At 41.7% G+C, this 24,313-nt stretch overlaps 1 protein-coding gene across 5 annotated transcripts; it reads left to right on the top strand.

The window, feature by feature from the left end:
* Nucleotides 1-10,056: 10,056 nt before the first annotated feature.
* DUT (deoxyuridine triphosphatase) lies at nucleotides 10,057-22,383 on the top strand. 5 transcript variants are annotated; one of them, XM_034993872.1, is made up of 7 exons: nucleotides 10,057-10,151; nucleotides 11,174-11,309; nucleotides 13,883-13,974; nucleotides 15,716-15,760; nucleotides 21,167-21,241; nucleotides 21,398-21,468; nucleotides 21,891-22,383. In XM_034993872.1, exons 1-7 carry the CDS (start codon nucleotides 10,127-10,129, stop codon nucleotides 21,945-21,947), a joined length of 501 nt encoding a protein of 166 aa, XP_034849763.1. In that variant the 5' UTR covers nucleotides 10,057-10,126; the 3' UTR covers nucleotides 21,948-22,383. The 5 variants fall into 5 exon arrangements, with proteins under 5 accessions (XP_034849763.1, XP_034849761.1, XP_034849765.1 ...); XM_034993870.1 differs by lacking the exon at nucleotides 10,057-10,151 and adding an exon at nucleotides 10,326-10,600; XM_034993874.1 differs by lacking the exon at nucleotides 10,057-10,151 and adding an exon at nucleotides 10,547-10,600 and having other exon boundaries at nucleotides 11,196-11,309.
* The last annotated feature ends 1,930 nt before the right edge of the window (nucleotides 22,384-24,313 follow it).

Here is a 24,313-nt window from a genome sequence, read left to right on the forward strand (position 1 = left end):
TCTTCTTTATCCATTCATCTGTCGATGGACATCTTGGCTCTTTCCACAGTTTGGCTATTGTGGACATTGCTGCTATAAACATCGGGGTGCACGTACCCCTTCGGATCCCTACCCCCATGTAGTTTAGATGAGACTTGCTGTCTACCCTTTCTCATAAGTCCTCGAAGACTTATAGATGACTACCATGTTTACCTCTGACAAGAGCAAACCTAAATCATTCCCCTTTTGCCTACATCTGCTGACAAAGTCAGACATAGACTCTCTTTGTTCTTTGGCTCCTGAATAATTAGCTGACATTAGAATTGTTTGTTCCCCTAAAACTAGCTAGACACAGAAATAAACATTTCCCAGTTTCAACTCCTTATAAAGATCTAAGGTATAACCACTGTACTAGGATACAGCCTAGTAGGCTAATAATGACCCCTAAAAGATACCTAGGTCTTAATCCCTAAAATCTATAAATGTTACTGTATATGAAAAAGGGGTGCTTGAAGATGTGATTAAGGAGCCTGAGATGGAGCAATTATCCTGGATTATCTGGAGCAACCCTATATGTAATCACAAATGTCCCTGTTAGAGGAATACAAGAGACTTGACCATAGACAGAAGGTGGCCGTGTGATAGAAGCAGAGAGAATCAGAGTCAGAGAGAAGATGCTACACCACTGGTTGTGAAGATAGAGGAACAGACCATGAGCCAAGAAATTCAGCCCTGGATGTGGGAAAAAGCAAGGAAACAAATTCTCCCCTAGACTCTCCAGAGGCAACCCAGCCATGCCCATACCTCACTTTTAGCCATTAAGACTCATTTTGGGCTTCTGGCCTCCAGAACTATAAGAAAATTACTTTCTATCATTTTAAGTCACTAATTTTGTGGTAAGTTGCTACAGCAACCATAAGAAACTAATACACACTCTAATCTTTGGATCTGGGGTGCTTTCCCCATTGCAAAAGACTGGATAAAATAAATCTCCTTAGTCAGTTTTTGATCGTGTTAACCACATGAAGAGCAGGGAACAGAACAGTCCAGGCAGAACAGTCTCAAGCAAAAGAGAAGTCTGTGTGTTCTAGAACCTAGGAGATGAATATGATTCAAGATGAAGTTGAATAAGAGCCTGACCGTACAGGGCCTTGGCCCGTGGGAGGGAATTTGGATTTTATATTTGTGATGGGAAAACTTTGGAAGATTTTGAGTCATAAAGAGAAGAAGTAGAGAGATCTCTTAGCAGTTCTGGTAAGAGATGCTGGTGGCCCCAGAATGTGAGAATTCAAATATAGGACTGGGTAAACCAGAGTCTGTCTCTGTAAGGGTTGTAATATGAAACAGCACAGTCAAATCAGGATAATTTGGGCAGAGTTTACTAAAGGGGCTATTTTTTTATTGGGAGGTGGGGAGGCATGTGACACAGAGAAGAGATGGAGGCCCTTGGGGGGAGGGGGAGGCGGGGACTTCCCTGTGATGGATGGAGGGTGGTGGGACTGATCCTGATGGCCACACACACACAGGTCAGCCAACCTATGATGGTAGACATGTCCCACACAGAAGGTAGTCCTCAGGTGCTCATGCCAGGGATGCTAGAGCCTAGCTACTGGGCTTCTGGGCCAGTGTAGGACTCCCAACCGATGGGGGTATTTATAAAGGTGTGGGCCAAGATATGGGAAATCAAAACTACAAAGGAGAGTGTAGTACCCTGAAGCTTGTAATAGTGCCAGGCCTGAAGGGAAAGGGGAGAAAGTAGTTTCCAGAGCTTAGAAGAAAGGGCAACTTTGGCAAGAGCAGTGGTTTTCAGTGGAGGGACACGGCCATCCAGAGGGAACCCAGAACGTACCCTCCCCTCTCCCTCTGACTTCCTGCTGGAGTTCTCTGTTGTCAAACCCCAAAACAAGCCAGAAGACAAGAGAGCTCACTGGTGAGGTCCAAAGAGCTCAGCCTCCTGGGGCAGAGAGTAGAGAGGGACACAGAGGGGGTCTGGAGGGAAAAAGAAAGAGGTGTGGTAAAAACATTCCAATTAGTCCAATTTACTGAAAGAAAATGTGGAGACTTGGATTTTCTACATTATTTCCTTAATATTCAATTTCACCTAGCCCATGCCTATAGGCACAAAAACAATGCTCTTTTGCCTTCCTGACTTTTCTTTGAACATTTACAACTGCCCTTTTGTTCTAAAGGCCATCAGGAAGGACAGTGATTAAAACATAAGGACTAATAATGCTACCTTCAAAGCTCAGCGAAAAACCTCTTTTGATCAGAGTGTAAAATTTGACAAAACGTTGCTACATGAAAACTGGATAATATCCACTGAAGACTGAAGAGAATTGAGTTTGTGTAGCCTAGTAAGTAAAGGTGGTTTCAGAGGGGCAGAATATTGAATCACAATCAACTGAAACCTTAGCAAGCCTAATTCATACATCTCTCTGCATGGATACTCATATTTTACCATTGTTTCTTTTTTTTTTTTTTTGGTTATTGCTCTGGAAGATAATTCAATTTGCATTGCACATTTCCTCACAGAAATTTTGAATCTTATGAATATAAAAATCATGGACCTGGCCCAGTTTTTTTTAATCAGTTTTTCTGTTTCCTAATTCAGGATTAAATTCCCAGGATATATGCAGAGATTTAGTAGCAAGAGCATTCAGCAGCAATTTGAGTTATGGTAATTACTGGGTTTGTTTACACAGACAGAGATGAAAAGCATAACCTTTTTGTTCCTGTCTTTTTTTTTTTTTTAATTTGGAAAAACCGTGTGCTACCAACAGAAAAATCATACAACAGTTGTTTAATGTCGTGGAGGACATCAGGTGCAACCAACAAGACCTGAGGAATAGAGAGATCAAAACTGTCTGGGGTACTGTTTTAACTAGGCACCCTTTCTCCCGGAGCCACCTGTAACTCTATAGTAAGGCTCTCAGGCTCATTTTCTGCTCAGAATGATTGTCACACATTCGCTTGTCCCAAACCAACCATCCAGTGGGTTTCCAGTCACACTGGAATTGTCCAGTGTGGCCCTAACATCGTCTTCTTTTTCCACATTCATTCTCCATAGCTGCTCCATGGACCCATTTGCTTCAACCAGGAAATGGGCCTGACCGAAATGGGGCCCATATTGGGGAAGAGGAGCAGAAGGAGGCAGATGGTCCCCAGCAACTAGGAGCCACTAGGAAAGGCTCCAGTGCTCTCAGGGAAGGTGGAAAAATAAACCCATCCCTAGGAACACTCAAGAACAGACCAGGCCTGCTTTTTTAAGGATTTTTGTTCCCAGATCTAGAAGCTTCCCCAGGAAACCCATGCTTTTCTGACTACCAAGTTGTTCCTGTTAAAGACAGCAGGCAAAGAGATCTTTATATATCCTAGAATGACTAAAAAGGGGTAAAATTACCCAAATGACTAATGCTTGATCTCAATATCTTCTTGTACCTCTTCTACCACATTTCTATACCAAATTGACTTATGGGCCATTGACTCAGTTAAGGGTAAATCTTATTGATTGCTTAAAATATCTGTTCTGGATGTTTAATGGTAGACATAGTAAAGACCCCCAAAGACATGTAAAGATTTTATTTATTTGAGAGAGAGAGAGACAAAGATAGCGATGGTGAGAATGAGCGAGGAGGACAGGGAGAAGCAGACTCTCCGCTGAGCAGGGAGCCCAATGTGGGGCTCGATCCCAAGACCCTGGGATCATGACCTGAGCCGAAGGCAGACACTTAACCTACTGAGCCACCCAGGTACCCTGAACCCAAGGATATATTACCTTATATGGCAAAAGGGACTTCCCAAGGATATATTACCTTATATGGCAAAAGGGACTTTGCAGATGTGATTAAGATTACTGCTCTTGAGATAGACAGATTATTCTAGATGATCTGGGTAGGCCCAATCTAATCACACGAGTCCTTAAAAGCAAAGAATCTTTCCTAGCTGTAATCAGAGAACCAGAGAGACAACAGCATAAGAAGGATTCAATCTGCTGTTGCTGTCTTTCAAGATGAAGGATGAAGGTCAGGAAATGTGGTCAGCCTCCAGAAGCTGGAAAAGCCACGGAAATGGATTCTCTCTTAGAGACTCTAGAAAGGATTGCAGCCCTGCCAACACCTTGATTTTAGTTCAGTGAGACACGTGGCAGTCTTTTGACTCAAGGAAATGTAAGATAATACACTTGTATTGTTTAAGCCACCAAGGTAATTTTGCTGTGGTCATTTGTTACAGCAGCAGTGGAAAACTTATGCAGTCTTTACAAAGACATGGCAATTTTTTCCAACTAAGCTCCTCTGCATGTCAGAAGATCCAAGGTGCCTCCTCTGGACCTGCCATGGGTCAGGCTGGAAGGTTAGTGAGTACTGCTGAAGATGACCTGAAAAAATTTCTTGGAGACACTGGTCAGAATTTTCCAGGGGTTGCATCACCAAACATCGCTAATGGAAGGGATACAGTGGACAGTTTGCAGTCTTGCAGTATTGGCCAGTTATGCTGCCCTGCTGATGGAAAGTGTCCGTGTGCTGGAGTGAAACCAGCTCTGCTACTCTGGCCCGAGTGGATCATACAATTCATCTCTGAACCAGGGACTAGTCAGCAGGCGTGGTTACATTATAAGACATGATAAGGCTAATTTTCCAGTCCCATCAGATGCTCTTCAAAGATGAAAGAGGGAGATATAATTTGAAAGGGGTCGTGGGAGCCAGGAGAGACAGTAGAAGTCTAGAGGTGACTTAGTCCTTAAAAAGCTTTCTAGTTTAGTCCATATAATCCCCCTTCCCCTGGCCCTTTCCCCTTTGTCTAGTCTTGCAAATCAAACTGTCAAATATATCAAGTTTCGTATTGTTCAAATTTTCATTTTTACATACTACAGTAAATTTCAGCCTTTTAGTCCTATTTAACAGTTGGGGCACATTTTGTGACTTGCTTTAATGGTCTCCATTTGGTTTATCTAAGAAACAAGCAATATTCTGAAGGCAGGCGGGGCTGCAGTTATTCTTAGTAAAATTATACTACAAATTTGTTGCTGAGAGCAAAGGCTTCTATATTTAAAGAAATGACGTCTCTATCAAAACAGTCCAGAGTACAGGGGTTTGGGTGAAGTTCATGATACTGGTTAAATGTAAAGGAATTCTTTCTAGCATGTCTTGACCCCAGCATATTCTCTAGAAATAAATCCCCTAAAGCAGTGGTCCTTAACCAGAAGTGGCCAACAAGAATCACCCTGGAGATTCTGAGTAGTCAGTTTGTAGTAGGGTTTGGACATGGGCATTTGACCAAGGTTTCTGGGTGATTTTCATGTGTACCCTGGCTCTCAAGCTATCTGCTTTCATTTTCTTTACTTCGTGAAAACTCAGTGATGTTTTAAAATGAAATAACAATAGTCCTTCTCTGGGCTGTAATTACAGAAATTCCACCTTCTGGGACTCCTACACACACTGGCATAATTCAGAGTCGACTATTCATGATGATTACGTTAAGAGATTGAGCATTCAGTGCATTAGTGAAAAGTGCAGTTCTGAGTTTGTATGTTCACTATTCCAATCCCCTTGAACTTTTGTAGTACCATGCAGCAGCCATTTGTGAATTAGTCCAAAGTAGTCTTATAGCAATAAATGCTTATTTTGTAACCAGTTTATTGAACTGAATCTCAACATAATGTCGATCTCCTGAGCTACTTACATGCTTAAGATCCATGTACTGCTCTCATGAGATTGAAAGACTACATATATTTGATTTTTGTGTTCTTCCTAAGAGCCTGGCAGGAACATTTTTATGGGTCCAGAAGTTACATGCTAGTTTAATGTTTTCGAATTGGGCTATAGATACTCCTAGGAAAACACAAGATATTCTAGGAGGTATCCTGGACCAAAGGACAAACTTCCAGATAGTTAACACACATATGTGGTGCTTTTTACTGAAATTGATCTGCCTGTATACTTCTTCTTCCCCATCTCCCGTATTTCAATTGCCCTTCTATAAAAGATAGGTATACGTCTCACCCATCCTCAGCCTTACTCTGGTGCTTTGTCCATGGTGTAAAAAACTCTGGGCTTGAAACAAAGAACGTCTATATTTTGGTACTGGAACCCAAAGTATGCCTTCTGCCTTTTCTTGGCTTACACGTGTTTCTGGTAAAGGTGAGCTGTGGCAGGATAAATGAAGTATTGTTGCCCGTGGCGGAATGTTCTGAATTCAGATACAGCAGAACTATGCAGTTATGGGGAATTACGATAATTTTCCTTTAATGTTCTCACCTCTTCCATTCCTGCATGATTGTCAAAGAATGCACTACCCCTGAGGAAGAGTTCAAGGGTTTTGTTCTAACGGACAAAAACTGAGAAAGTTGACCTACTGGAGAACCTCTCCATAGGAAGTTTGGGCAAAAGGACGGTGATCCCAGATGGAGATCTGAGATGCAGAAAGAAAAGCAAAGAAAGTGATATGTCTGGGTAAACATTTTTTTAAATGACTCTAAAAATAGTGATAATGATAATGTTTATTGAGATTCAAAGAAAAGACACACTTAAAATACTAGACAATAATTTTATCTATGTCAAAAAAAGAGTTAATGGAGTTAAAGCATTCGAAGGTCCTTATGTTATCCGGGAGAAAGACAAAAATTTTGTTTTAGATTTTAGATGAATTAAGCACACATGTTTTATCTAAAACAAATAGAATCAGAGAACAAAATCTCTAAATTAGTAAAGGGAAATGTGAAATAGTAAAATAAATTAAAATAAAATTAATAATAATAAAATTTGAAAGAAGGATAAAAAGAAACAGAACATCTGAAAAGAGGCCAAAATTAAGATAGGTTCAAGTCCACCATGGAGCTTACATGCTAGGGGAGAAAACATAAACTGACAAGTGAAATAAATAAATATGTAAAGCATGTAACAGTACTGTGATGAAAAACCAAATGGGGTAAAGCAGCATGTGGTACCTCTGAGGAAACTATTTTTAGATAAGGGAAGATCTGACAGAAAGAGAAAGAGGAAGCAAGACTCCAAGATTTTTTTTTTTAAGATTTCATTTATTTATTTGAAAAAAAAGCATGAGCAGGGGGAGGGGCGGGGCAGAGGGAGGGGCAGGGGCAGAGGGAAGCAGACTCCCCACTGGGCAAGGAGCCTGAAGTTCCAGGTTCAATCCCAAGACCCTGGGATCAGGACCAGAGCCAAAAGGCAGGTGCTTAACTGACTGAGCCACCCAGGCATCCCCTCCAAGTCTTTTTATCTTATGAAAGAAGAGAGGTCGAGAAGAGAAGAGACAGCCAGTGAGGTAAGAGGAAAACCAGAGTATGGCCCGGTGAGGAAGTGTCTCAACAAGGAGGGCATGATCAACTGTGAAACTAGGAATGCCCGGTTAATTTACTACCCACACCTTCCCCAGACCTGGGGAACACAGGCAGTAGCAGGTTCAGCATCAAGAAGAGTTAATCACAGACTCAGTAGGCTCATATAAACCTACAGAGCACAGTGGCTAAGTGTAAGGACTCTGGAGCCAGACTACCTCAAGTTGAATCTTGGCTCCATCTCTTTGTAGTTGTGAGCTGTGTGATTGTGGGCAAATCATTTAACCTGTAATTTGGTTTCCCCACCTGTAATAAGGGGATAATAACAACACTGGCTTCCTCTGCTTGTCACGATTAAATGAGTTAATATTCATGAAGCACTTGAAATATACTTGGCATTAAGTCTTTGTTAAAAAGAGAGAAATCTCCCTATAATGGTAAAGGTAGGAAGGACAATTTGGCTTGTAAAGTACCAACTTGCATTCTCAACAGGTTCAAGTTGGCACTAGACTTAGTAATTAATCAGCATGACTGACAGGATGATTATATTCTAATAAAAAACCAGCAGGAAATAAACTATGGTTGGAATATGTCTAGTTCTTTGCTGTAGAGTACTGAATTTAGGATGTATTTTCATATCAAGTTATATTTCAGTTGTCACAAGGAATGTCCTGTTAAATGCTCACTGGTTCAGAGTGCTAACCTATTACTCTTTTGCAGTTGGATAATACCCTTTTCTCCTTTCAATCTAAAATAAACTCAGATGAAAAGTGACAATAATAAAAATTTTATCCACATTAAGAGAAGAAATAGAATCCTTTCTTGGTACTAGGTGTTACAACAAATAACTTTTTGTATAAAACACTGAAGTAGGTGCTTTGAAGGATTCATACAAGTTTCTGGCTCTTATTAATGTGAAAGATAAAATGCATAAAGTGAGGTGATTACACAATGGGAGTATATGGCTAATGAATGATATGGTCAGGATTGTAAGAGATAAGGCAGAGCTCACTACTGGTTGTAAAAAAGTTCCATGAATGAAGTGAGATTTTTATTTGGGTTTGGGTAAAGGGAGTCATTACAATTATTATATTTTAGGACTCAATTTATCTCTAATGTGAACTTCCTTAGGTAATTACTAGAGAAAGTGCTTCAGCAAAATGAAGGAATAAACTAAAAGGAAGATAACAGATCCATAAAACCAAGGCTCCAATATAACAGAAGGGCAAAGGGAAGTGCCAGGATGATAGCTATTCAGCAGGACTAGAGAGTCACATGCACAGATTGGAGCAAGAGAACAGAGGAGTGAGGGAGAGGGGAAATGGAATTGATAGGGGATTTGATGTGTTTCAGTGTTTCATTTGATGTGACAGATGTGAGGTATTGGATTCTCTGGAGCCTTTGGAGGGGGTGGGGGGTGAACAAGCAATAGGTGAATCAAAAACACCACTACCAACAAAGACAAATGGAAGAACAACATCCTTATTAACTTGAGGGGGGTAGGTGTTAAAAAAAAAATCATATCACATTACTCATTTCAACAGTGGATAATATTTAGTCATGATAAGTACTACTCACTTACCTAAAAATTATGACAAAACTATTTGCAGAATGGGGTGGAAAAAGCAGTAAGAGACTTAATCCTCAACTACCCTAATTCTAAAGATAATTTCTAAGCCATTAAAAAAATAGCAACATATGATTTAGAAATAGGGAGGTACACTCCATTAGAAAGAACCAAAAAAAGTCGGAAGCATTTTCCCCTAAGGAGTGAAATTTGAGGGAGGGTTTTGGTGGAGGGGTAGACCAGTTTTTCACTGCAGGCCTTGAAAAGGCATTATATAGAAAAACAAAACACACTGATTAAAAATTAAAGGGGTGGACACGGAGCACCTGGGTGGCTCAGTCGGTTAAGCAACCAACCCTTGATTTTGGCTCAGGTCATGATCTCAGGATTGCCAGATTGATCCCCACGTTGGGCTCCTCGCTGGGTGTGTAGCCTGCTTATGATTCCCTCTCTCTCCCTCTGTCCCTTCTTTCTCTCTCTTAAAAAAAAAAAAAATTAAAGGGGTGGACAGGAAATCAAGATTTTGAGAAGTGATCCTATACAGGGGCCAGATGGATCTCTTTCATTCATACAACAAACATTTACTAAGCACTCTTCTAAGCCAGGCACTAAGCTAGACCCCAGGAATACAGTAGTGAATGAAGACATATATGGTCCCTGCCCTCTGGAGCTTATGTTTACTAGAGCAAATAGACAATGAGAAAAATAAACAAACAATGAAAGAAGTAGACTGTAGTAATACATGGTATGATTAAAAAAGATTATTGTGATAGAACATGGTGGGGAGGCCCTTCCCTGACAAACTTAAGTAGTCCTTCTGAATACCCTAACGTTTTTGTCATTTTTCTAAAACTGCCCTATAGTTCGCATTTATTTTGACAAGCTGCGTTATATTTTGTTTTTTACTGAAAGCTTTTTGCATCAGTTCTGGAAATTAGAAAACCCAACTTATGACTACCTATAAAGTTATTTACTCATCCCCGCTGTTACTTCAGGGTAGCCCAGGATCTTTGTTCGAATCACAGCCACTGGGGGTCTCCCCCTCTGTGCTTCTGTGGGTCGTATGAAACAGCGCTAGCAACGGAGTCGTCCTTGGGATCATCCTAAAACCATGCCCCCCGCCCCCTTTAAGGGTAAACGATACGCCGTGCACTGCGGGTGCTGTTAGGAAATGGGACACGCTGCCTTGCCCACAGCCTAGGACGCATCACTGCGCGCGGCGACCGTCACGGGCATCGTGATCAGGTTCCGCTGCTTTGGGGGTCTCTGGGATTAGAACCTGAGGAGCCATGGCCGCGAGCGGCGCCGCCCCAGGTAACTCGGCAGGGCGCTGGGGCCGGGCCCTGGGCCTCGCGGGCGGTCTTGGCAAACAGGGGCCGCAAAAGAGAAGCGGGTCGAGGGAGGAAGGCAGAGACGCCGCGCCTAGCGTCCCAGCGTCTGCGCCAGCCCGTGGGAGGCCGAAGCGCCGCCTCCGTGCGCTCCTCGTCAGACGGCGGCTGTTACTGCTTCCGAGGTCGTCTCACCCGGACGCGGCTTTAGGGTGCAGACCCGGCGCGCGCCTGCGGGCGCGGACGAGCCAACCAGCCCCCAAACCTCGGGGCAAATGATTCCCCTCTGCCCTAGCCCCGCGCTCGGCCATTTCTTCACGTCTCTGCTCCGCTCCGTGTGCGCACACAGCGCCGGGCGGAGAGCCGCAGCCGCGGGGCCTCTCTTGTGGCCGCTGTCCAGCACTCGCAGCCGGAGCCGGGGCTGCCGCGGCGCCAGTAATGTCGGGGCCCAGGCTGGAAGGATACGCCATGTAGGGCGTGCGCGGAGGCTCGGAGCCCGGCCGGCCCTCCCGGCGGCCGCCGGGGGATGAGGGGGAGGAGGCGGAGGAGGCGGAGGAGGCGCAGGAGCGGGTAGAGGGCGGAGACCAGCAAGCCCTCCGGCTCTGGGCGGGGCTGGGGGCGGGGCCTGGGAGGGTGCGCAGCCTCTAATCGCGCGCGCGCGAGTCCATTAGGGCCCCCTAATGGGGGAAGTGGTTGCTTTCTATTGTGTGAGCGGGAGGTCCCGGAGCTGTCCCAGCACAGGTTGGTACTGTACCCTGAGCTGGAAAAGCTTGAGAGGGCGCAGTAGTTTCCTCTCCCAAATCCGCTTTCCAAGAGGGGTTTCCAGCCCCAAATTTGAATCTCGCCTCCCCTCTCAGCTAGAACTGTGGGCTCGTCCAGGGGAGGGGCGGGGCGAGGGGGTTGCTGGCGGGAGATTTAAATTCTGGCGGGCGCTCTCATTCTTTGTCCATTTGTTTCCTCTGCTGCTGTCCTTTCTTGCGTTCTGTTCTGCCATGCCCTGCTCTGAAGCGACACCCGCCATCTCCCCCAGGAAGCGGCCCCGGCCTGCGGAGGACAGCATGCGGCTCCGCTTTGTCCGGCTCTCAGAGCACGCCACCGCCCCGACCAAGGGGTCGGCGCGGGCTGCGGGCTACGACCTGTACAGGTGAGTGGGGACTTCCGGCCGCCTTCTGCCGGCGCCATCCCTACCTCACGCAGAGAAGGTCCAGACCTGGAGTTCTAGAGCTCTCAGTCATGTTCGCTTATATTCCTGCCGTCCGCGGCCACAGCTTGAAACTTTCACCTAAAAGATTACAGAAACCAACCCTTTTGCATATATGTAGGATTTCTGTCTTTTTCCTAGTGTTGAAAATTTCAGCTTTCCTCTTTAGCAGAAATTCAGTAAGGATTTGACACAAGCGTGCAGAATGGTAACTACATATAAGTGTCCACCAAGGCATTATTTGTTTTGCAACATTTATTGCACCCTTTCCAAATGGAAGGTAGAGATGAATAAGGCCCAGCTTGGCTTCAAAGCGTGGCCTGAGGGTGATGCAGTGCACAATAGAAAGAAAAGCCACGGGGGATGTCTAGGTGCTGGCTGTGAAAAAATACCCAGGGAGGATTAATGAAGGGTGCTTCTGCCTTAAAGGAATTGTGAAATTTCTCTATATGTCCATATATAAGGACTGGAAATGTCAGAAAGAGCACGAATCTGAAACCCAGCGGGAATGTCAGTAATGCTACCACCCTTCCATTGGTTCAGCACTTTTTACCTCTACTAAAAACTTTACATGTGCGATTTTATTTAATCCTCACAACAATCCTGAAGTAGATAAGTGTTACTTACCTTTTTACAGGTGAGGGATTTTGTGAAGAGCTGAATTGATTGCCCCAGGGTTTGAATGTAATAAGATTTTTGACCCTTAGTTCAGTGCTCCCCTCCCCCCGACTTGACGACGGTGTCCAGGTCTTTGAAGCCATTAAGGTAGGTGAACAGTGATACTGGGGGGAATGGGTGTTTACTACATGACTAAATCCTTAGGAATTATTTTCAAGCATCCCAGGTAATTCTAATGTGAGAATTACTGGTCTAAGTCATACAAGTACAGAAGGGGAAAAAGGAGTGTGTGATGATAGTAATGAAGAAAGGAAAGGAAAAGAAAAGTGAGGCATGGTCTGTTAGAGCTGAAAGGGACGTATTCAGTCCCTTAGTCCTCATGGATAAAAGTGGAATGTTGTACCATGTCTGGGCATTGTTGTGATCACGTCATATGAGAGACTTAGATTTAACATACTTAAAATAATCCTCCTAATGAACAAAGATGACTATATCCGGAAATAGACATGGAAATAACTTCTCTCTTTAATAAACTAGGGTCTGACTATTGAAAGAGAGGAAATCCCAATGAAAGAAGTGAAAATGTAATACTGTATTACTAGTCTTCATTAAGATCCGCCAAAGTTCTGCTCGTTGTAAAATCTCACATTTCCATCAAGAAGGGGGCTACAGTCATAGCAACAGTAGCAGCATTTGCTGGGTGGATCTTAGAGAATCGGGTCCTTAGCAGTGTCCTTCTCCAGGGCCTCTTCCCAGTGATCAGCTCTGTCCCCCAGCCAGTGAGGTTCATGGTATCAGCTTGGTAAGCTTGGTTAACTACCGAGACCAGCAGAACAGATACAACACTGCTCTACCTGCCCCCCCTCCGCCATGTTGTCCACCCATTTTCCCCTTCCCTCTGCATGTCTTCCCTAATCATTAGAGGATTGTTGTGAGAATAAAATGAGTTATATAAAGCATTTAGGACTGTACCTGGCACAGAGTAAGGCCTTAGTAAATGTTAGCTATTATTAGCGAGTATTTGCCCTTCTTTCTTGGTTCTTTTTCAGAGGGAAATGATCCATATGTAGCTATAGGTTTGGTGTGTCTGTGGGAGTGGGTGAGTTCAGGATCTTCCTTCCTACACCATCTTTGCACATCTCCCCTTGGTTTTTTCTTTCTCTTCCTCTTTTTATATCATGTTAGTAGCATGCATCTTTCAGAAGTCTGCCTTTCTGCCCCCTCCTGCTAATACACATTTCATTTTCCCAACAAAATTTTGTTCAGGGGAGAACAAGATTACATGTTAATAACCTCTTAAACCAAAAAAATTCACCAGAATGACTGTATCTAAAGTTAGCACCATTTTAATAATGGACTAAAAGGAAATATCTACCCCCACCTTCTTCATAAATTTTTATTTTTAAGTGATCTCTACACCCAATGTGGGGCTCCAGCTCACAACCCCGAGATCAAGAGTCGCACACTTGGGGCGCCTGGGTGGTTCAGTTGGTTAAGCATCTGACTCTTGATTTCAGCTCAGATCATGATCTCAGAGTTGTGAGATTGAGCCCTGTGTGAAGATTCTTTTCCTCTCCCTCTTCCCCTTACCCCCCTCTCTTGTCTCTCTCTCTCTCTCTCTCCCTCTCTTAAAAAAAAAAAATAGGAAAGAAAGAGTTGCACGCTCCACCGACTGAGCCAGCCAGCCACCCCTAAACTTTTTTTTTAATCTGAAATGGAAATTTAGAGTACTGAAGTTATAGTCAGATGGGTTATTGAAATTTAAGATTGCATGAATTATTTTGTGATTATTTTATGAGATGTATTTGAAGCAATTCTATATACTTAGTCACAAGGAAGAAAATATAAAAACAATTTTATGAATAAATACTGGTTATTTTCTTTCATTACTTTCCTAGTGCCTATGATTATACACTACCACCTATGGAGAAAGCCCTTGTGAAAACAGACATTCAGGTAGCTCTTCCTTCTGGGTGCTATGGAAGAGTAGGTAAGTGATTTAAGACATGGTAACTATTTGTCAAGCTTTTCCTTTATCATCTATTCCTTCATCTTAGTTTCATTCAGGGTATAAATGAGGGAAGAGATACTGTTTGGCATGTGTCCTAGAATAAAGAAGTGCCAACGGTGATGGCAAATACAGCCATTTGAAAACTACATTTCATTTACATATCTGCTTTTTGTGCTCACACACACCCCTACCCCCCCCAGCCCTCCCCCTCTTTTTTTTCTGATTCCTTGAGCTCTTAGGAGGCTCACATTGGCCCAGGAGTTTTTCTCTCAACTCCTCACTGAGAAACTGAAAATACAGATGATTTTTAACTGGAGCTCCCCCTTCAAGGATCAAATTGCATCTGAGGTCAGATGTCTTCGTGAAGATGATGATGAAATGGCTAATATTTGTTATATAAGAAAATAGAGGCCGGCTTGGGCTAATGACACGACATTTTTTATCCCGAGAGTAAAATTCTGGCTCCTGTTCGCCCAGAGTCCATCAGACCATTTAGTCTTTCCGGCTTTGGGTGTCCTCCCATGGGGTATGTTGGGGTTAGGGGTACCCTTCAGGGCACTAGAGGGGACTGAATGCCTTATAGTGGGAGGAGCTATGACAAAATGAAGAGCAAGTCAGCTGTCATTGGAGAGAGAGTTCAAAACTTTCTTCAATTGAATAATCACTAACTTCAGAGTAAACATAAAGGAACAAATGGAACTGTGGGTGGGGAGGGGCTAGACACCACCGTCTTGTTAGCTATGAGTGTGAGAACTGCTAATACTTCTGCCTTTCACAGAAAAACCGAGATGGGCTCTTTCTTCATCTCCTTTTGGCAGCATTTGGCTGCATTTTGAAAATATTTTGGGGGGTGGGGATAAGGAGATGGAATGAAATAAAAGGAAAAGCAGGAAGAAGTAGCACATATTGACAAAGTGCCAGATTGAAGTTATTCTGGAATAATTAATTAATTATTATTTATAATAATTATTATAGAAGCCAAAATAATTAATGAGAGGCCTGATGCTCAAGTCAGCAAGTGTAAGGTATAAAGTTCACTTTCTATGTTTTCATTTTAAGAATAAAAAACATTGGAATTGAATTTTTAAGGTTTAGCTTTTGACCATGTGCCTGACTGATACCAGGCCTTTCATCTTACTCTGGTTCATTTGTTTATACAGACATGTCATTTGGCATTTGAATCATGAGTAAGAGTCCCAAGTTCTAGGCTAACCATTGGTTAAGTTTATGCCTCTCTCCACCCTCCTCCTCTGCCCTCTTCCCATCTAGACTGTATCATGCTCAGATCTCCCATCTTAAAACAAGTCTTCTTCCTCAGTCCTGTGTCACTGCCCACTACGGTCCTCCCTTTGTGGCCAGACTGCTTGAAAGCTTGTCCGAGATTGTCCCCACTTGCTCACCTCTCAGTCTACCCCCCACGGTCCACTGCCACGGTCCACTGACCACGCCACCACGAATCCTCAATGGACTGAAGTCGCATGAGAGTGGTTTAAGTTGCTTTTGAATTAAACTTTGTCAAGTTTTTTCACACTGTTCTTTCCTAGTTTAATAATACAGTATAATAAAGATATTCTTGAATCCAGAACCATCTGCTAAAGTTAAGATGAAAAGGTAGATGTCCTAGGAGATGAGAGTGGCATGCTTAAATTGTAAATTACATCCAGTATCGCCCCTCCCCCTGCAAAGGAGCCAACTTCTCCTTTTTTTTTTTGTTTTTTAGCTCCCCGTTCTGGCTTGGCTGCAAAATACTTCATTGATGTAGGAGGTAATATGTTTACATTTTTCTTCGGTAAATATGTGTGTGTTTACTTTGCCTTTGCTTAAGAGGTAGTAATCAAGATTGACAGATTCAAGAAAAGGAAATAATTTTTGTTGTGTTGTGTTTTGCCTCTTTAGAAATTTCCACCTCTTAAATAATAGACAATCATGATGCAGTTTCAAATATTATTTAAATATGTCTAATTTTAAAATGACCATGATGTGAAATGCATGTTATTTTACTAATAGGCTAACTAGACATTATCCCATGGATAGGATTTTTGGCTTGGCTTAGTGATAATCTGCATTTAGTCCAAAGTGACTCTATTCTTAGAAGAAAGGTAGTTTTATAAGGGTAGGAAAAGCTTTTATGTCATTTTTGAGCAAGTATTAGGAAATTAGGAAATTAAGCAATAATTATTAAATTATTTAAGCAAAAGGTTATAGAAAATGCAGGTCAGTCTTGTATGAATTTTCGTGTCTGTGTAAGAGAGCCATCCACATTTGGCAAAATATAAAAAGAGACTCTCTCTAAGTGAGAAGAGAAAACACTGTGCTTCCCTATCTACATTTTTTGTCGAACAAGTACTCAGCGACTCCTGTTTGCCTTACGATAAAGCCTTACTCATGTCTCCCAAAGTCAACAACTTCATCATGGAGCCCCTTTCATAAAGAGCCCAAGTCTCTGCTGGCTGTCTTGCGGTAGGCTCCCTAACCACCCTCACCATAAGGAAATTCTCACCTTTCTGGTATGGTTCCCTTGCGTTGGATCTCCTCCTTTCTGGGGTATGGACCTCACTGACCTTTGTCCTGACTTTTATTCCCATCTTAGTGAGCAGAGTGCTTCACCTAATTAGACATCTTGGCCCTCCAGTGAGCAGGTATGCTAGATTCTCCAAATCCTTCCATTTTCACAAAGCTACTTTTTTTTTTTTTTAAGATTTTTTATTTTATTTTATTTTATTGAGAGAGACAGAGAGAGAGTATGAGATAGAGGAGGGTCAGAGAGAGAAGCAGACCCCCTGCTGAGCAGGGAGCCCGATGCGGGACTCGATCCTGGGACTCCAAGATCATGACCTGAGCCGAAGGCAGTCGCTTAACCAACTGAGCCACCCAGGTGCCCCCACAAAGCTACTTTTTAACAGATGGAAGAACTGGCTCAGCAATAAGCCCAAGGTGACATGTTAAACCCTGGAATCTTCATCCGTGATTCCAGTCCCTCTGTTCTTTACGCTGCAATTAAATGCTGGGTATCACCTCACCCCATCCCTGCACCAACCAGGCACCGTCCTCAGTCAGCTCCCTGTTAACCAGTGCTGTGCATCAAGTAAGGAGTGAGGCGTGTCCCTCAGTCTCCCTTTGGTGTCACTAGGTGGTGCTGTGGGGCAAGACACAATCCCCAAAGTAGTTCTTTCTTAGGGACTGAAGAGAAGCCAGGTTTGACGGAGCAGGGATGAACAGCCTGCTGGGGTTGTGTGCTCTTACGCTTGCTTCTCAAAAATACTTTTATAACGTCAAGTATGGCAATTTAGGACTGTAACTTCAGGATATAGAAGATTGCATATATTTTTAAAGGAATTTCAAAGGGTTGTGAAAGGAACATGGGCTTTGGAGTAACAACTAGACTTCGGTCCCAGCTTTGTCATTAATTGGCTAGTTAGTACTTTCTGAGCCTCAGTTTGCTCTTCCATAAAAAGAAAATTAGTGTGCCTGCCTCACAAGGATAGGAGGATTGAGTGATAATATATGCAAAGCATCTCACACTGCTTGGCACATATTTAGACCCTGTAAGTTATATTTGTCGCCTAGAGAATGCAAAGATTTTTTTAATGTGGCAACCTAATTTTTTTTTCTGACTTTGTTACTAATTTTTGCTCTGTTTAAAACAACCTTCTGAAAAACATTCATGTAAAAGAAATGGAAAGTTAGTTTGCCTGGTGGTTGATGTGGTATTATTCATAAAATCACATTGTGGTGTGTTCTTGGATGCAGAGTATCTTAAAAATGTCTCTTAGGCACACGTTTATCATAGTTGGCCACAGTTTTTACTTCAGAAGAGAGATGTTGTTAGAAATCCCAGGCTGTAAATAAGGGTCAAAGGGAAAAGTTGAGTATGCAGGATTCTGTTCAGAATTCACATCTGGTAGGTGTGGATAGTTTTCACTAAAGAAGGTTTCCAACAAATGACATGCCAAAGTCTTGACACAGTAAAACTTGTGCCTGAAGTCAGTTAATTACTCTGCCAGTTCCAATGTATGATTTTTCCAGTGATAACTTCAAAATACTTTCTGCTTTCTCATGAAGAGAAATATCCCTGATGCTTATGTTCCTTATGTAGAAAAAGAATGTCTTGGGTTTTTCTTGAAGGTCAAATTGCCTTTGAGTAATAAATAAACTTGGAACAACTGGATTTTTCATACTATTGGCATTCATGCTAAAAAAAAGTATTACTGAGGGCGCTTTTTTTTCTGTGATACATTTTAATTGACTTCAAACAACTTCATTTCTTTTAGTTAGTTAAAAGGCTTTTCACATCTCTATGTGCCAAGCATAAAATCTTGGTAGATATCTGGCTTTACAGAATTCAAGACACCCAACCATTTGAGTTTGATGGGACTACTTTATAGACATATAGCAAAGGTCTTTCCAAAAAGGGAGTGTTTTTGTATGGGAGAAGATACCATAAAGTAAAAACATAAATACTTGCAGGTCATAGGTAAAAGAATTAAATACCCAAATAAGGGAAAAAATCATAAACAAAATATAGAAGAGGCCATACAAATGTGCAACAAACATACAGAGGAAAAACATTCTAGCCTTATTAGTCATCAGGGAAATACAAAGTAAAGCCATGAGATACCATTTTTCACTCATCACATTGGCCAGAATTTTTTTTTTTAATTGCTGCCGTCTGGGGGTATCTGGGTGGCTCAGTTGGTTAAGCATCTGACTCTTGGTTTTGGCTCAGGTTGTGAGATCAGGCCCTGTGTCAGGCTCTGGGCTCCATGCTCAGCATGGAGTGTTCTTGAGATTCTCTCCCTCTCCCCTTGCCCCTCCCCCCATTCACACACATGCTCTCTCTCAAATAAATACATCTTTAAAAAAAAAAGATTGCTGTCATTTGGTATTGGCAAGGACTTTGGAAATGGGCGTTCTTAAATATCGCTGATAGAAGTTTGAATTGCTATACCTTTTTTGCAAGGTAATTTAGAAATATCCATTAAAATTTTAAATGTACACACCCTTTGATCAGGAAAGTGCCTTTTGGAAACATTTTGATGAGAGACTAAAAATCACTAAAATACAAGGACTTCTGACATCTGACTAATATACAAGAAAGTAATACATAAAATCCATTACTGTAATATTGGCTGCCCGAGGGAAGGTAGGGGAACATTATTAGTTTTATATGTATGTGTACTATTTGGGTAATCTAAGATCTTTCTTATAAAGTAGAAACTAAGAGTTCAGAAGTCAGTCCACATTGTCTTCATCGAACCCCTTCCAGGCAGCTGAGTACTAGCCTGCACTTGAGATCTGCAGCTTGGAGATTCTGTGGTCTTCTGGGTTCATTTGTTCTAGCAGGCAATAGCATGTTCTCCGCAGGGGTTTCGCCAGTGAATCCAATCCAGGCTGTTCCTACAGCCAGAACTTTGCTGCATATAGATAATATAGAAAACAGCTGGTCCCCTCGTTCTACCAATTACACAGTAAGAACTAATTTAATGGTCAAGTGGCAGTGGGGAAAGAAACCAGGCTTCAGGATTCTTTGAATTGGTCAAGGCTTTGTTTCTGTGCAGCTAGAAAAGAATAGACTTTCCTTCCATCTAGACATGATGTGAACCTCCTCTGCTGCCTTTCTGCTACGTATCTACCCTTCCTTCTCACTGTTTAAAATTAGTTACCTTTAATTCAAACTCTTAAAAGTGTCAGGAACCTTTAAGAATACTTCAATTTGATTTCATTTCTCCCTAGTAAATCATTCATAAAGCACAGGGATTCATTTAAACTTCTATAATCCACTGGAAAAATCTAAAATGTTGGTTTTTCTAAGTATTTTTCCCCATGCTGGATTTTTTCCCCCATAAGAAAATTGAAGGGGAATGCTTACCTTTGTTCTTTAAAAAAAAAAAAAATTTTTTTTTTTTCAGTTGACCTTCAAAATAATTATGAGTCTGGTCAATCAGCATTAATACCCATTGAGCTACAATCCTGATTATTTTTACTTTCTTTTTTTTTTCTTTAATAAGAGTTTTGTGTGTTTGGTTTTTAGGAGGTGGGGTGTTACTAATAGTAAACTGTAACATGGAGCTACATTTAATTAGGGTGCCATGAAATTTTACAAACTGAGGGGAAAGAATGAACGTGTATAGAAAGAAATTGGCAGGGGGGAGGATGAGGAGGAAGAGAAGTGACTCCTAATAGGTAGGGGATTTTGTTTCGGGTAATGAAAACGGTCCCCCAAACTGACTGTGGTGATGGTCGCACAATTACGAATACGCTAGAAACCATTGAGTTGTGAATTATGTCTCAATATTGAAAGAGGAAATGGGAAGGCCTGCTACACCTGCATTATCTGTGCTTGTGTTTATGGAAACATTTTAAGTTCTTGGCTCAAAGTTAAATGCTAACAAGCCTGGTAAATGTACCTCTGTGGGCCAAGGCAGGGCCCTGGCTCAAGTCCTCTCCTGCAAAGATTTGTTGTCCCTGTGTTCATAATCTCAAACAGGTACTGATTACACACGGTGTTATAGAATAGTGTACTCCTTGTTAAGCTGATGTGCTAATGTCTTCTGAGAGATCATGCTCTAAGAAAGGATGGTGGCTCAAATTAAAAGGACAGGTGGAATATGAACGGAAGTATTCACCTCCATTTTTATTATAAAATGAATGTTCTGATATTAGCTAGACTGTGGCTTAACAATGTCAGCATTGACTTACTCCACTGTAGATCTTCAGGCTGTTTGACATTTTTATTTATGACTCAGTCATATTTCATTCTGGATATTAGTGGGAAGGTGCTACCAGGAAAAACCTTAAAAACGCAAGTTGTAATTTTCTTCTAGTCTTTTTAGCAGGTGTGCAGCAGATGAATAGCAGTTTTGGAGTGAGCAATTCAGGATGACCCATCTGAGATGCTAAATACCTACTCCCAGTTTAGAATAGGAAATGGTCACCATTTGTAAGGGTGACAGGTGGGAAAATTAGGGCCATTCTATAAATTCTATGTATCTGCATTTTATTAAGACTCATTTCTTAGTTTTGAGATTTTACCTAGTTCCAGAGCAAGATTCACTTACTCATTCTTGAGGATTAAAACCTCGGAGCTACGTAAAAATGATTTTGAGGTAATCCTACACCCTCAGTGTTTTGGTCGCATAAACCATGCTTCTATTATTTTTCTTTCCCTTAGCTGGCGTCATAGATGAAGATTACAGAGGAAATGTGGGTGTCGTACTATTTAATTTTGGCAAAGAAAAGTTTCAAGGTACGTTAGACGCATATAATCACATAAATGCAGTGAGTTTTCTGAGTTCTGAGTGTCTAGATAACACATGCTCCCTCCTCAAATTCTCACTGTACAGGCAAGATATAGAGAAAAGATCAATAAAATATCAGTAATAAACTCTTTTTTCCTTTCAAGTCAAAAAGGGCGATCGGATTGCACAGCTCATTTGTGAACGGATTTTTTATCCAGAAATAGAGGAAGTTCAGGTAAGTATCATAAAAGCTGAGCAGGGAATAAATGATGTAACATCTTCAGTGAAGGGAAAAATACAATTTCAAGGGTTTCATATGCTATTTGTAACTAAATAATAGCACATATAATAGTCCTGTTTAAAGCAAAATTAAAAGCTTAGTTTTAGAATTTCATGAAATGTTTTTCATAGCTATTATATAGCATTACTTTGGGTAATAAATAATTTAAATATACCCTGAAATTCTATTTCTCTAGCTTTTTTGAAAATTGCCCAGTATTTTATTTATGGAGCTTTTTAAAAATTTAATTTTCTTTTTGTAATCTCCTTTTTGAAAGGATGGTACAGCAAGAATAAAAGTCTTAGAGGTTAGGAGCTAGAGAGAACTGAAAGAGAACTGAAATTGACTACCTGGCGACCACCTTTATGTCTTTCCAGGTTTTAGATGACACTGAAAGGGGTTCAGGAGGTTTTGGTTCCACGGGGAAGAATTAACATTTATGCCAAGAACAGAAAATGAGGAAACATACTTTTTTCTTAAAAATAAGGCGTTTTTGCTTAAAGTGTTTTGGTGTTTTGCACGTCTGTAAACATAATAGCTTTAGCTTCTAAAACTGTTTGGTTCTCTTAGGATTTAGGAAAAGATACCTCTGTTGGGGTCCCCTAAAACCTTACTTATGTTTTTACACATCTGATTGTTGTATAAATCTGTGTGGTGACCTAATACAAACTGTTTATTTTTTTAATCAAATGTTTATCAATTACAGATCCAAAAAACCCTATATTATTTAATTCACTAGAAGCTTCCTCTTCAACTTAATTGTTTTGTAAATCATAAGCAGTGCCTCTCATTCAATAAATTTGAATTCTTTCACAGATAAAAATTATTGTATGAGTGACTAAAAAGATAATAAAAAGAAGTTGAAGTTATTCCTTGTTCGTCCTTTCTCTTCATTGCTCTCAAAAATGTTTTTGATCTTGGGGCGCCTGGGTGGCTCAGTTAAGCGTCTCAGGTCATGATCCCGGGGTCCTGGGGTCGATCCCTGAATTGGGCTCCCTGCTCAGTGGGAAGCCTGCTTCTCCCTCTCCCTCTGCCGGCCACTCTCTTGCTTGTGCTCTCTCTCTGTCAAATAAATAAGATAAAATAAAATCTTTAAAAAATGTTTTTGATCTTAAGATTCTTTGTGACATTGGGAAGAAGAGAATCCTCAGGTTATTTTTTAATTATTATTTGGGGGAGGGGTGGGGAGAGGGAGAGAGAATCTTAAGCAGGCTCCATGCTCAGCACGGAGCCGACATTGGGTTTGATCTCAGGGCCCTGAGATCATGACCTATGCCAAAATCAAGAGTTGGACGTTTAACCAACTGAGCCACCCAGGCACCCCTATTATAATTTTTTAATCATCCTTTGGTAGGCCCGGGTTGGCTGGGTAAAGCTATGTTTGTGAAAGGAGATGTAACCTGGGGATTTCCAGATGGTTCTTTTGATTTCATTCCATCAAATAAATTGTGCAAGTTCTGTAAGTTTCCCTCACTAGAGTAGCGATAATAGGCCATAGCCAAGAAAATAGGCAATTTAGTAGGGATAAAGTACATAATGATGTGTGGTGAGGCCACTCGGTTTGTCCATCCCAGGTACTTTTGAGTTACTATGTGTCAGCAGCATGTCATTGCAGGTGGTTGGCTGAGTCTGTGCGTTAGCTTGATGGACATCATTTGCAACCTTCCAGGCATATTTCCTGTGCTGTATGCCCAGACCCCTTTGCACCAGGGCTTCGGGTGTCACTTAGGTTTTGCCGGTCAGATGTCCTAGCGTCAGATTCACGAGACATCATTTTGCGAGTGTGGGTCATGCAGATGGAGTGCTTCTGGAGCCGGCAGCTCAGCTGCCCGATTCCTGGAAGCACAAGCTAGAGTTTCTTTCTTCTGTCCTCCCAGTGATTCTTTAGGCTATGTTATAACCTGCAATGTAGTATTTTCCAGCTGTGGGTCACAATTCATTAGTGAGTCATGAAATCAACTCCTCGAGTGCATTTTTAAAAATTAAATAGAGAAACAGCAGAGGACAACACATGTCAGATGGGTAAATATTGTGAACATTGTTTGAATTACATATTTGTGTGTTCGTGTGTATGCTGGGTCATGATATAAATTATTTCTGCAGTCAATAAAATTTAAATAAATCTCTTTCTGCTAGACTAGTGGATTCTATTCTCTGAACCCTGACCAGTACATAGTAACAGTTGAGTAAGAACAAATGGTATGATGTGAACGCCAAGAGATTCGGGCTTAGCCCGCACTGTTAATGTTCGTCCCCACTTACTGAAAGTCTGCTTTACTTCTACAAGCTGTTTTTCTCAGAGCGTACCTGTGGGAGAGTAGATAAAACATTCTGTATCGATGACAACAATAGACACAGAGATATTGAGTAACTTGCTTAGCATTTCAGCTAATGACCACTATTAAAATCCCCAGGTCCTGTGGCTTCAGAGTCCATGTTCTTTGCAGTATCTTCAGGCTTCCAAGTGGTAGAGAGAATACAGAATGCAAGAGAACTAATGACAGCCCTCTAGTTTGTCCATACCTGGCGTCTGTTTCCGTCTGGGCACCATACTCAAGGGAAGTTGTTCACACCTAAAGCTACTCTGAAAGCTAGAGACTTGGAACCAAGTCTTGAGGGACGGATGGAAGATCGGGGGTGGGGGCGGGGCAGGGGGGCGTTGTTTGGAGAAAAAGTGTGTGTTGGGTGGAAGGAGTGGCTAGAGAAGGTTCTTGGGGGTATGACAGATCTTTGATTTTAAAGACTCAGAAAGGGAATTAGGTTTGTCATATGTGACCCAAGAGACTGGGACTAAGATCAG

The sequence above is a fragment of the Mirounga leonina genome, unplaced genomic scaffold (genome assembly GCF_011800145.1).
Source record: "Mirounga leonina isolate KUSES-001 unplaced genomic scaffold, KU_Mleo_1.0 Mir_91, whole genome shotgun sequence".
Taxonomy (NCBI): domain Eukaryota; kingdom Metazoa; phylum Chordata; class Mammalia; order Carnivora; family Phocidae; genus Mirounga; species Mirounga leonina.